The sequence below is a fragment of the Bemisia tabaci genome, chromosome 2 (genome assembly GCF_918797505.1).
Source record: "Bemisia tabaci chromosome 2, PGI_BMITA_v3".
NCBI lineage: Eukaryota > Metazoa > Arthropoda > Insecta > Hemiptera > Aleyrodidae > Bemisia > Bemisia tabaci.
In genome coordinates this window covers 34793220-34806203 of record NC_092794.1, presented here as the reverse complement: position 1 = coordinate 34806203, position 12984 = coordinate 34793220, and the positions used below count along the sequence as shown (strand labels likewise).

The following is a 12984-nucleotide window of genomic DNA, read 5'->3' as shown; positions in this document are numbered from 1 at the left end:
GTCAGGTCGCCACTCAATTTTTTACTTGTTTTTATGTGTTTTTGCAGCTGAAAATGAGCTGGAAGCAGCTCGAAACGTCTTACCTTTTAGTGTTTCAATAATTTTTAGCCTTGTTTACTCGTATTTTAATTAATTCTCCTTCTTTATTTATTTCCACCTTAATTATTTAATCTGGAAATATTGAACCACATAAATTCTACTGCGAAACTAATTCTTGAATTCTTCGGAACGTTTCATCCCACAAAAATCTGAAAAAGAAGTATTCTCCCGCCGAAAATCTGCTGAAAATAGCCAAAATTTCAGTTTTGGTTCCTAGTTTAAAATGCCCGTGGATTTTCCCGCTAATGGCGCTCACAAAGCTACTCACGCTCTTCCGCCGATGTTAGCGATCTGACTAATCTGTGGTCAATGGTTCTCCTGGCCCCTCTATGCACTGAGCATGGTTTGTTTATACTAGAGTACCTATAGAAAGAGAGTATGGCCACTTGAGTTACCACCTCTGATTGGCTCAGCCATCTTAGGCTGAATGGAGCTCTAAGGACCCAAAAATGGCGGACGCCATAAGTTAATGTAATGCAAAATGACTCAAAATGTAGTTGTCTTTGCTTATCGTAACGAGAAATTTACCAAAATGCACTATTGCGACCTCGTTACAAATTTTTAAGGCTAATCGTGTGCAATTTTCGAGAAAAATTATCTTGGATGTAGTAAGGTTGGCAGCGAGTGTGGTTGGTGATATCCGTCAAAAGTTGGCAATAACCCCCCTCCCATCCACAAAAACCAAAACAAAGCACCGCCATTTTTGGGTCCTAAGCCTCTCCATGGGACCCAGTGGCCATACTCTCTCAATATAGGTACTCTAGTTTATACTAGCGGTGAAACCCCGCCATTTTGGTGCATCAGCAGAGGGTAGTCGCGCGTCTTAATCAGCTGTTCGCTTTTTTTTCTCTTCTCTCTTCACCAAGTGCTTTCGATACAAGCATCATTACTCATTAGAGTGTGATACTGTGTTAGTGCTTTATTATTTAATCCCTCAATCTTTTACAAGTCCACTTTTCTCGTGCGCTAGTGTTCTTAGTCAAATTGCATCATGATTAAGTTACTAGGATCTCTGAAGGATTACATTAAAATCCCAGATATTACTACTGACAGCGCTGTTTTTCGGTTACACAATTTGTTTACTGCAGCTTTGTTAATGATGTGTTCACTCATTATTACTGCCACTCAATATGTAGGTAATCCAATCCAGTGTATAGTCAATGGCTTACCCACTCACCCTATTAACACGTTTTGTTGGATTACATCCACTTTCACAATGCCTGACGCCTTTCGAAGACAGGTTGGTGTAGAGGTTGCCCATCCTGGAGTAGCCAACGATTTTGGAGATGAAGATGCCAAAAAATACTACACATATTACCAATGGGTGTGTTTTGTGTTATTTTTCCAAGGCATTTGTTGTTACACCCCGAAATTCTTGTGGGATAGTATTGAAGGAGGATTGATGCGGACTATTGTGATGGGCTTGAATTTTGGATTATGCGTCGAAAAAGAAAAGGAAAAAAAGAAGAAAATGTTGCTGGATTATCTCCTTCGGCATGTCAAGGTAAGAATTATCTCTTCTGTCATACCTCAAAGATTGTAAGAATCCTCGTCCTATTTCCTCCGCCCACAGTCAGTGTCAGGGATTGAACAGTGCAATCCTTTTTTAATTGACAGCCTCAACTATTTAGTGTCCCCATCCAGGAAGAGGAGGATTTACTGGTGTGACAGCCGATCACAGTGCAACCTCCTTTCAGATCCTTGTATACTTACCTATGCATGTACACCTTGTACAAAATCTTCACTGTGAACCTTGACATAACCATTGCTTCTTGTAAAGTCAGTATAAGCTAATGTGCCATAAGGTTACCCGTTGCCTACAAGAATGGAGAGGACGTAACTAGTCAATTTTGTGAAGTCAAGCTAACAGATATTTTCCGAAAACAATAAGCATCTCCGGGTCATCGATGCATCGATGAGTGTGGAAGTCTCTGCATGGACCAATCAGAGTGGCCCCTGAACCGCTGAAGTTGCGCGAGCAGCCGGTTTGAATCTGATTAGAGTAACGATTTTCGGTATCACGCTTTTATTTCCTCGATAATTAAACAATGTCACATATCATTTAGGTTAGTTTGTTTCATCAAGTGAAATTTTATCTGCATTCGAATATGAATTTTTGCATCAGATCTACCCTGGGAAAGATATCGGCACGAAAAAAACACGCGTCAGGCGTTCTCCCATAAGAACACATGTTGAACCGCGGCCGAGTTTCATCTACTGGCGTGACATCACAGAGACATAGTTACGTCCTGTCCATTCTTGTAGGCAACGGTGTACCATATAGTGCCTTATCTTCTTAAAAATAAGGATTTTTTTGACCCCTACTTCCAGTAGCAAATGCACTGACTCTCGGAAATTTGGCTAACACTGATTTGAGGCAGATATATAGTGTCATTTTCATGATACATGATATCAGTTTGTTGCATCCTTCGAGATTGCTGCACTAGTATCTGCTCACGGTAGGGTGTAGCTTATTTTCGTAACGTGGAAAAATTGACAAGGTCCGGGTGGCAATCAATGCTATATCTATGAAAATAATAAGCTGTATAAAATTTGAGCAAGTTCGAAGTTTTTTTAGATGACGCTCAAAGGGATCAAAACTACGGGCAAAATTACACTGGTTTAAATGGGCGGAAGAACGCCTGATCTGCGAAAATGCGCTTTTTGGATCTAAAATGCGCTGAAATGAAGAAAACCTGACCAGCTCTTAGAGAGGCATCTAGGGGCTCATTCGAAATGAGAAAATCACACTTTTGACCCATGCGTGAGGGTAGGGGGGATCATTCGAGTGCCAGATAAAATATATACACAAATTTCGTTCCAGGCTCAAGAAATAGTAAGGGAGGCAACATTGTAAAGGGCCAAGTATAGTTCTCAAGGGCTGAAACAACTATTATACATTATTTCTCATAAAGTTGTGAGATACATTTGCCTCTTCAACTTTGGAACACTTATTTTGAGTTCCATCAGAAAGTCTCAAAAGTGACTACTTAGCTGCGGGCGCGGCGCCTCGAAACCGGCTACGCCGTGACCCCCCTGTTCCCACTCATGGGTCAAAAGTGTGATTTTCTCGTTTCGAATGGGTCCCTAGATGCCTCCATATGAGTTGGTTAGGTTTTCTTCTTTTAAGCGCATTTTAGATTCGAAAAACGCATTTTTGCAGATCAGGCGTTTTTCCGCCCATTTAAACCTATGTAATTTTGCCCGTAGTTTTAATCCCTTTGAGCATCTACTAAAAAAGCTTCAAATTGGCTCAAATTTTATACAGCCTATTATTTTCATACATAGAATGGATTGCCACCTGGACCTCATCGATTTTCCTACATGATGCAAATAAGCCGCACCCTATGCTCACGGGTTTTTAAATCGGATATTATGGGAGTTCAGGGTCCTGTAGATCTTTTCCCGGCCCTTCCTTAGTCTCTCATGCAGTGGTGTTGCCCGATTTTTCTGTAGGAAGGAGGGTTTGCAGTTGAAAACATCCAACGGGATGGGACTCTATGACAAGAAATCGTTGAATTTGGCAGAGAATTCTGTCTTCCGAGGAACTTTTCCAGTCGTGACAGGGTGGCCCAGTGGCTTAATTTGGGGGGGGGGGGGGGGGAGAGAAGGAGTCAAGTCGATACGTAAATGAATCTTGAGTTTTCTGTAATTCGCAATAAATCGGGTAGGTCAGCATTTTGCAATGAATTGGTGACATTACCGTAGTAACAACTCATCTGTTGTATGACTTTTGAGACTCCAAATTATTGAGACCTGCTGCACTGATTTTTTTTATTTTTTGCGTCTATTTCCACATTTAAACCGATGAGTCAATTAAGTCATTTTTTTTATTTTGTCATTCGAAAGTAGTAAGTGACCAAAGCTTACAGTTTTATTCCTAAATTTTTTTGATGACTGCAAACGGGAGAAAAGTTAATTTGAAAGTGCCCAAAATTAGGGTGGCCTAAAAAGGCGTTTGAACTGCGCGCTCGTAGGTTTCGCAGGAATACGTCACGAGCAATATGGCGGCGGAATGCGTAAGACGCGTTGTTAAACTCAAAAAGGGAAGTCAGCGAAATGACGTCAGTCCGCCATTTCGGAGTTATCCGCTGAGCAAAACAAAAACAAATATTGCCTATGACGTAGTAATAGCAGCTCAGCCAGCTCAGCGGACCATGGGACATGGCTGAGCGCTGACCAATTTTGCTGAGAAGATGGCGGCCTTTGTTTACAAACTGGCAGCTCAGCGGATAACCTAAGAAAACGTTTAACAACACTTCCGCTGAGCTCAGCAACTCAGCGGATAACTCAGAAGTTGCAATTCTGACTTTAAGGTGTATCTAGAGTCCCTTTAAACTGAGAGTCAAGACAATTCGGCTCATGGATGTCACAAACGGGAATAAAGATTACAGAAATTGAACGTGTTTCGTAATCTTTGATCGGCCCATTCTCAAAGGCCTTTCTCCGTTCCTCCTCTCATTCCGTTTGTTCCTTGCCGAACCCGTAATTCCCTGGTCCATTCCAGATTATAATCTTTGCAATCGGTGAAAATGTAATCTTTATTCCCGTTTGTGACACTGTGGAGGCCTAAAATACGGGAACCAATCAGAAATGGATTCAAATTGTCTTGACTCTCAGTATAAAGGGACTCTAGGTGTATCTACAGCTGCGTGAAGTAAGAAATTTCTCCGCGCAGGGGGCGCCACCGCTGTGTTTTAGAGTCCGTACAGCACCACGTGAGTCCTTGAGCTTTTATAAAAGTTGAAGGAATTTCTGTTTAAATCGAAGATAAATAAGTTCTAGCTATAACATTCTTCTTCCTATTGACCCTAAAAACAACGTGAAAAGTCATTTCAGAAGTTCTGCAATTTGATCCCAGAAAAAAGTAGGGTTAAGCATGATGACCTTGATGCAACCAATCGCGCTTGATCGCTCTCAGCAGTTGGCAGATATCTCTCTCCCACCGTGAGCTGTCTCTCTCGCACTTACAGATATCCCGTAAGAGAAACTGGGATCAATTTACAGCTTTTATTATTAGACTTTCAAAGCTCGCGTTTGTTTCTAAGGATTCCAGACGTATGCTGCTAGAACTTATGAGTCTTAGAATTTAAGATACCTATTGTGATATTTAAATAATCACTGATTTCGGAGTCGGATTTTAGCAGCGCGACGTGGTGGATTTTTTCGGAACTACAGCTGAAGATTAACCTTAACAACTCATCTATTGTGGGAGAATGGACTCATTTAGTCGTGACGTCATAGCCAGCATTGATTCTTTCGACTACGGTCTTGGGTTCCAAACAATTGGCTGTCCTTGTTGCACTAATGGCCTTTCCCCGTAAGAAACGAAGTGACGTTAGTGGGACGAGTTCATCTGGCACCTGAAGTGACGTTAGCCGGTCCCTTTCCTGAGGACGTTGAAAAGTGCTTTAGAAGACCCGGACCTGCCCTAAAAAGCAGAGACAGGGTAGATCTGCCTGTTACACCACTCTCCTCCCCGTAAGGCACCTCTTGACCCCCCCCCCCCCCCAAAAGCCTTACGCAATTTGTGGACGGCCCCTTACAAACCATTTCAATCATCGTGAAAGATTCAATAGCTTCTAAGACTTCCCGGAACCCATTCAACCGATGAGCATGACGGTGAAAATAAAGGGCATGAGGTAGTTCATTTTGAACCTATGCTTGCAGTCCACCTCTGCATCCACTGATAACATTAGCTACGTTTATGCGAGGCTCGAAACTGAAGTTTCACGAAACCCGAGTTTGTAATGCAAGTTTTCGCCGTCGGGTTTATGCGGGCGCTGTAACCCGACTTTCGCGGGAAATCAAACTTTCCGATTCTGGCGCTGTTTATGCGCATATTTTCGATTGAACTTGAATTTCATGCGTTGGCGCCATTTTCACAAGCTATACTTAATTTTTTCACTATAAATTGATTCAATAAAATTTTTATTACTCTTTTATCCCGTGTATGTTCCACAATTTTTCCGCAATATATAAGCGGAGGCTTCATCTTCACTAGAAAAGCCTTTACTGACTTTCTGAGCAACAGTTGGAAAAATGACAGTGGATTTTTAATCATTTTACGTTCATATTTAAAAATTGAATGAATACCTAAGTAATCTCAACAACCCTTCAAATCATGCTCGAGCTGATATTCTGAGTTCAGAAAAGTTACCATAGGTAATTTCAGTGATGTTAAAAATAATTGTGGCAGGCGCAGAAATTCATCATATTGTTTATTGAGCTTCTAATGATCTTACAATAGGTAGATATAGGCATTGAAAGTGTAGGAGTGCTAATCCAGTAAAGCACCGCACCTTCACTCCATGGTGTCGTAAAGATTGTATGTCTGCCATTATTGTAGTGAAACAAATAACTAATCGGGAATACTTATGGGAATCGCTCCTTCAAAATATGATCAAAATAAGCGGATATTGATAGGTCAACAATGTATCGCTGAAGCAGAAGCGTCTAAATCCTCTTGAGGCAACGGACGGTGACAATCTTAACAAACTGATGACGCTTCACAAATTTTAAATTTCCACATTCCCAGAGACACGCGCTGAAATCCTGTTTCTCACCCCTCTTTCCGACTGCTCTCCGAGTCCATGAGCAAGACAGGAAGAAAATAGGCAAGCTACCTACTACTGTTTGCCTACCTATGTGTTTTTTTTCTTAAACTTGATTTTCAAAGGTGACTGAAATCAAAAGAGCAACTGACAAACAAGATTTCAGAACCTACCATTGCATTTCACTAACCTTAGACACAAACCCAACCTTACCATTGATATTCTTTCGCTTACACTGTATATTATTCTCCCATTGAGATTCGATATGAACTCAATTCAAAGATGCTTTTGAATTTAATTATTCGGGTAGATTGGAATATGGAGCTTTCAGTCTACCTGTAAAGCGCATTTACTAACATTCACTGCTGTCACAAGATATTTTTGCACAGGCAGAGCCACTTTCCACAGTTGATGGATCTCTAACGCCAAGGCTCAATTATGGCAAGTGATTCAACGACCAAAAATTGTTACACGCCTCAATAAAAACCGTATTCTTATCTCAAATTGCAAATCTTGGATAACAGAGCACTCACCAAAAAATCTCCTTCCTTCTACCTCAGTATGAGAAGAGTGACGATACTTTGGAGCAATAACTTTGAACTAGTTTCAATAAATGATGGCCTCAGAATTTGAGTCATCATTTACAAGAGATTGGATCAAAGAAATAAGTCAACAGGTCACGGTTGTGGCTGGTCTCACACTTCCAGTAGGACAACCAGGAAATAGATACATGGATAACACACAAATTCAAGAGCTCCACAGCTCTGATTGGATCAGATTTTAGATTTAATCGGTAGATTGAAATGAAAAAATTCGGTGCACCACTTAAAGGGAAGCAGGGTGCCTTATCTTGAAATCTTAGGCAAATCGTGTGGATACAGTAAAAAAGTTCTCCGCAGATGATGAACTGGTAGGTAAGGCTATTTCTCAATTGTAGCCTGTAAAGCTCTTTGCTTCTGTAGTCATAAAATGTTGATTAGAGTTGCAAGAATTATCTGAAAAAGCAGTAATAAGCCTGGATTCCATCTGACACTAAACAAAAACACCTTCACTAGAAAATAACGTCCTACGTTTAGCTAAATAAGGATAAATAAGCCACATATAACTGAAGGAATCACGTAAGTGCTTAAGCAACAAGGGTAGTAAAATTATGATTGTAAAAAATTTTAAATAATGACATAATTAAAGCTAAATCGTGGGATAAGCACCAGTTGTTTACGAACGTTTCGTTACGAATCTTCGAATTATACGCGTCATAGACGGGAAGATGGCGGCGCCGAAGCCGACCTGCTTACCACCGCCACGCTGCTGATGTTGACATCACGATTTCTCGTTTGAGGTTGAGTAAGTTCTATGTGAATGTTTCTTATCCTACATACATCAGTATCGCACTCTGATTGGAAAGCTTAGAGAATTAAGAACAATGGATATAAATCTCAAACAAAGTAACCGACATAACCTCCAATGGGCCTGTTGCAAACTTTTGCTAGAGCAAAAATAAGAGTTGTTTCTTGTAGATAATGCCTCAAAAATCACGATGAGCGCATCGGCAAAGTCTGAAATGCACTCATAACTTCACAATCTGCGTAAGAAATTTGCGTTTTTTTAAGCTTCCCGCTTCAAAAACGATACTACGGCATAGGTGAACATTTTGTTAGAGGAGTCGCTCCATCGTCGGCGATATTCATCATGACCGACGCTTGCACGCAGTTCCGCGCGTAACTCAAGGAGAGTTCAAGGTCAATCAATTCGGGCGTGGAAAATATGAACGTTAACACACCGATTGCTATCTGGTCTAATCCAGTTCAGGTGTTATCTCGTCCCATCAAACGTGTTTTGGCGGATTGGCGTCGGCTATGATGATTATTGCCGACGATGGAACGACTCCTCTTACAAAATGTTCACCTGTGCCGTAGTATCGTTTTTGAAGCGGGAAGCTCAAAAAACCGCAAATTTCTTACGCAGATTGTGAAGTTATGAGTGCATTTCAGAGTCTGCCGATGCGCTCATCGTGATTTTTGAGGCATTCTCTATAAGAAACAACTCTTAGTTTTGCTCTAGCAAAAGTTTGCAACAGGCCCATTGACCAACAAAAACATACCGCCAACAGATGCGTTGTTAAAATCCACAACTGCCCAACGAAAATTACCCGCTGAGCGTTGAGCTCAACGAAAGCGTTGGTAAATTCTGGTGGATTTACCCGTTTTTCAAGATGGCTGTTCAGCAAACTGCCCAACAGCTCAGCGAGGTTTTTGGCTGCTGTGGACCGCTGCCGAGTTTGCTGGATTGTTGTTATGTTATTGTTTACATCCATAACCGCCATTTTTTCGCACTTCTTCGCCGCATGTTTGTCACCAGACTGACTTGCAATTGCTGATAATCGTTTACTGCGTCAATTTCGTAATAATGTGGGTGTTAATAAGATTTTTGAATGTTAAAAATATTAAATTTCAATAAAACTTAACCTCCAAATCCGCAGAATCCGACGGGAATTTAACAACGACACCTCGATTTGCTCCCGTCTGTTGAGCTGACGTCGTCGTTGAGATGACGTCAATCCTGCTGAGATTCGGCCATTTTTGTTGGGCAGTAAAAGTAATTTAACAACGCACCTAACGCGTTGCCGCCGTGTATGGACTCATTTAGTCGTGACGTCATAGCCAGCATTGATTCTTTCGACTACGGTCTCGGGTTCCAAACAATTGGCTGTCCTTGTTGCACTAATGGCGTTTCCCCGTAAGAAACGACTTTCAAATTTCAAAACGAATTTTCGACCTTTCAAACGCCGGGAATCACTGAGATCACTCTTGAAATCGACTCTAAAGCGTCAAAATAGGGGGGTCCGAAACATTCACATAGAACTTACTCAACCTCAAACGAGAAATCGTGATGTCAACATCAGCAGCGTGGCGGTGGTAAGCAGGTCGGCTTCGGCGCCGCCATCTTCCCGTCTATGACGCGTATAATTCGAAGATTCACGGCGGTCGGTTCAAACGCGTTTTCGAGGACCCCTAAAAAGGAAGCGTTTTATCTCCGTGGAGACAATTTTTCGTGAAATTTTAACATGCGCATCGTTCTTCTCATACCGAAAACTGTAAGATCCGACTATTTGCAGGCAAATCCCTCCCGAGCTTAACTGACTCAGGTCCCACCTCTTCCATCACTTTTTCCCCCTAAAGAATCCAAAGTTTATTCTTCCACGAAAGGTTTGCTAAACGCGATTGGTCGGTGCTATGATGGAGCCAATGTCATCAGTGGATGCAGAGGTGGACTGCAAGCATCAGTGGCGTGGCGTGACTGTATCCGGTAGGCGTTCGGTAGGAGTGTTAACTTTAGGGGGGGGGGGGGGGTCAGAAAGGTTCACTTTGCTTCCTTAAACGGGGGTTCGAGGGGCCTCCCCCGGAAACTTTTTAAAAAATGAAGCTACTGGAACACGATTTTAACCCTTCCTGGTGAAAATTGTGCCGGTAAATTGTCATTGAAATTTTGTTCTTTTTACCGATTGTTTTCCTGTAATTTATTTTGTTAAATGATAACGTATTTTCGCAACACGCACCTGCAGAGAAAGGTGGGAGAGGGAGACTGGGAAACTGGGAGATGCGGCCCGCAGGCGCAGGGGGGGAAGCGGAGGGCGAATCGCGGCATAGAGGAAATTCGGCGATTCGCAAACCCCTGCGGACCACTGCTATAGGAAACAGCTGGACTGATGAGCGGCTCTCCTCTCTCGTTCTTTTCCCCTCTCTTTTCTCTCTGCTGTGTTCCCTCCGCGAGCGCGGCTCGCACTCGTCTCCGAACCCAATGCTCACGCTCCGCTCTGCGCCGCGCGCCGGTGCCTCTCCTCTCTCGTCTACCCTTTGCCCCTTCACCATTGCACCCAGGTTCTCTCTCCTCACCGTACGCAGATAATCCAGGTTCGGTAGCCGGTGTGGACCACGCGTCACAGGATTTTCTTTCTCCGCCGCGCCACAAGCCACTGTCGGAAGCCAAGCGCCCGATACTTATTTGCGATCTACTATTCTGTATTCTGTATTGCTTCCCACATTCTTAGCCATAATTTATTAATTGTTTCAAAATATTTTAGGGTGTTCGGCGAACACTGCGAACCTATGGACGCCACGCCACTGGCAAGCATAGGTTCAAAATGAACTACCTCATGCCCTTTATTTTCACCGTCATGCTCATCGGTTGAATGGGTTCGGGGATGTCTCAGAAGCTATTGAATCTTTCACGATGATTGAAATGGTTTGTAAGGGGCCGTCCACAAATTGCGTAAGGCTTTTGGGGGGGGGGGGGGGGTCAAGAGGTGCTTTACGGGGAGGAGGGTGGTGTAACGGGCAGATCTCCCCTGTCTCTGCTTTTTAGGGCAGGTCCGGGTCTTCTAAGGCACTTTTCAACGTCCTCAGGAAAGGGACCGGCTAACGTCACTTCAGGTGCCAGATGAACTCGCCCCGCTAACGTCACTTCAGATGCCGGATGAACTCGTCGTGATCCTAGATTCGGACGCCATTCAAATAAAGAGAAGGAAGTTGAACTTTACCAGTTTCTGGTTTATTTACAACTCGGATTTTACAAAATACAACTAAAATATTCAGTTGGTAAGCTTGCAAGAATCCACCTCTCCGGTCCGCTCTCCTCGACTACATATCAATTCAACAATTTCAAATTTTCAAATTCAAAAATGTTTATTTCACTTCAAGTATAGGTACGAATATCACAGCCAATTTTTACAAGATTACAGAAAAATAAAAGTAAATACATCCCACCACCCTTTAAGTAAAAAGAACTTGTGGTGGATGGTGCAACCAAGGAAAAACAACACAACCAAAATAACGTAACTATAATCACAGACTCAACTAAGTACAAAATTTTAACAGAAATGAACGGTATAAAAATCAGGGTTTAAGCCGAAATGCGACTCAAAGTGTACACCTCTAGACCTTCCCGAAATAAAATAAATATTGATAAAAGTAAAATTTCAAAATAAGAACCGAAATGCTTCTCACAGCGTGCACTTCAAGGTTTCACAGCTAGTGGATACAAGGATTCGCCAGGAACAGCAGATAAGAGGTAAAGAGGAGGAGCAGAGCTGGGCAAATTGCGACTCACAGTGTGCACTTCAAGCGCCAAAGGAAGAAAATAGTGAAAAAGTGAGAGTACAGGAAACTGGACGAAATGCTACTCACTGCGTGCACTTCGAGTCCAAGAGAGTGAAGAAAAGAGGAGAGAGTAGGTACCAGGCACCTAATACAAATTTTGGCTTAGAGGGCCATCAGATTGATTTGAAGCCATTGTAAGACAATTTCGACACTCATTGCAAAATTTTTACTACAGGAAAAATTGATTAAAATATACAATACGGAGAAATGGATGTAGGAAAATTTCCTACAGACGTTTATAGTCGTTTAGAATTTTTTACGATTTTTCGCTTTGGGTAAAACTATGGAAAATCCTGATTTCGCAGTTCAGAGAGCACCTTCGAGAGAGTAAAGGAGTTAACTATTTAATTCCATTTCTCCTCATTCAAAAAACAAATGATTCACTGTCACCGGCGCCGCGGTGTCCCCAAGCCGTGCCTCGTTTGTAGCTCCTTTGGCCCATGAAAAAAAAGAAAAAACTTCAAACGAATTTCTTCGTTACATGAAGGGGGGGGGGGGAGTCATATTTGTCTGTCAAAATGTTATTTTTTATTTAGATTTTATCTCCTCTCAATTGCGTTAATTTAAAAACTGACTAGTCCAAATTTCGTTTTGTTTTTAATATGTTTAATGTTTTTTTGTTATAATGTAATTTTTATGAACTTTTTTAGCGATTAGCTTTTATAAATCCAATTTTTGGCATTTTTGGCGCTTCAGGACGATTTTTCTCGAAAATTTGGCCACGTAGGGAAAAGGTACACATCACATTTTTATGTATTTTTTTACGTTCTTTCCGAAATTGTACACGGTTTCTAGATTAAATTAAGCTTCACACACGTAAACTTGAAAAAACCCCTAAAAATTGGTGAAAATTGGCAACAATGGACCGTTAGGCCTTCTAAAATTCACAGGAAGCCATTTTTATGGCCAGATATGAAAAGTACGTAGAAAAATACATATAGTACACACCCACAGAGGGTGACTAAGGTCGAGAAACATTCAAAAGAGCTGCCTTCAAGTATAAAAAGGCCGCTAAAATCGACATCTCGGTCAATTTTCACATCGTGGGAATCCAGGTACAACTATGATATTTTAATATGTTGTATGGATGGATAAGAGCTGTTATCTGGTACAGTATGAAAAATGTACTCCACTTTCTTGAACCTTAGACGCGGCGATTTATCGATTTTTTGCCG

At 41.9% G+C, this 12984-nt stretch overlaps 1 protein-coding gene across 2 annotated transcripts in view; it reads left to right on the top strand.

Moving 5' to 3' along the window:
- Positions 1 to 829: 829 nt before the first annotated feature.
- ogre (optic ganglion reduced) overlaps positions 830 to 12984 on the top strand; it is a 75421-nt gene continuing 63266 nt past the window's right edge. Inside the window, exons 1-2 of one of the 2 annotated variants that reach the window (XM_072297207.1) lie at positions 830 to 1603; positions 12460 to 12543. In XM_072297207.1, coding sequence (XP_072153308.1) covers positions 1091 to 1603; positions 12460 to 12543 — 597 coding nt within the window. In that variant the 5' untranslated portion in view covers positions 830 to 1090. The remainder of the gene's footprint in view (positions 1604 to 12459; positions 12544 to 12984) is intronic. The other variant, XM_019047877.2, reaches the window with a different exon arrangement.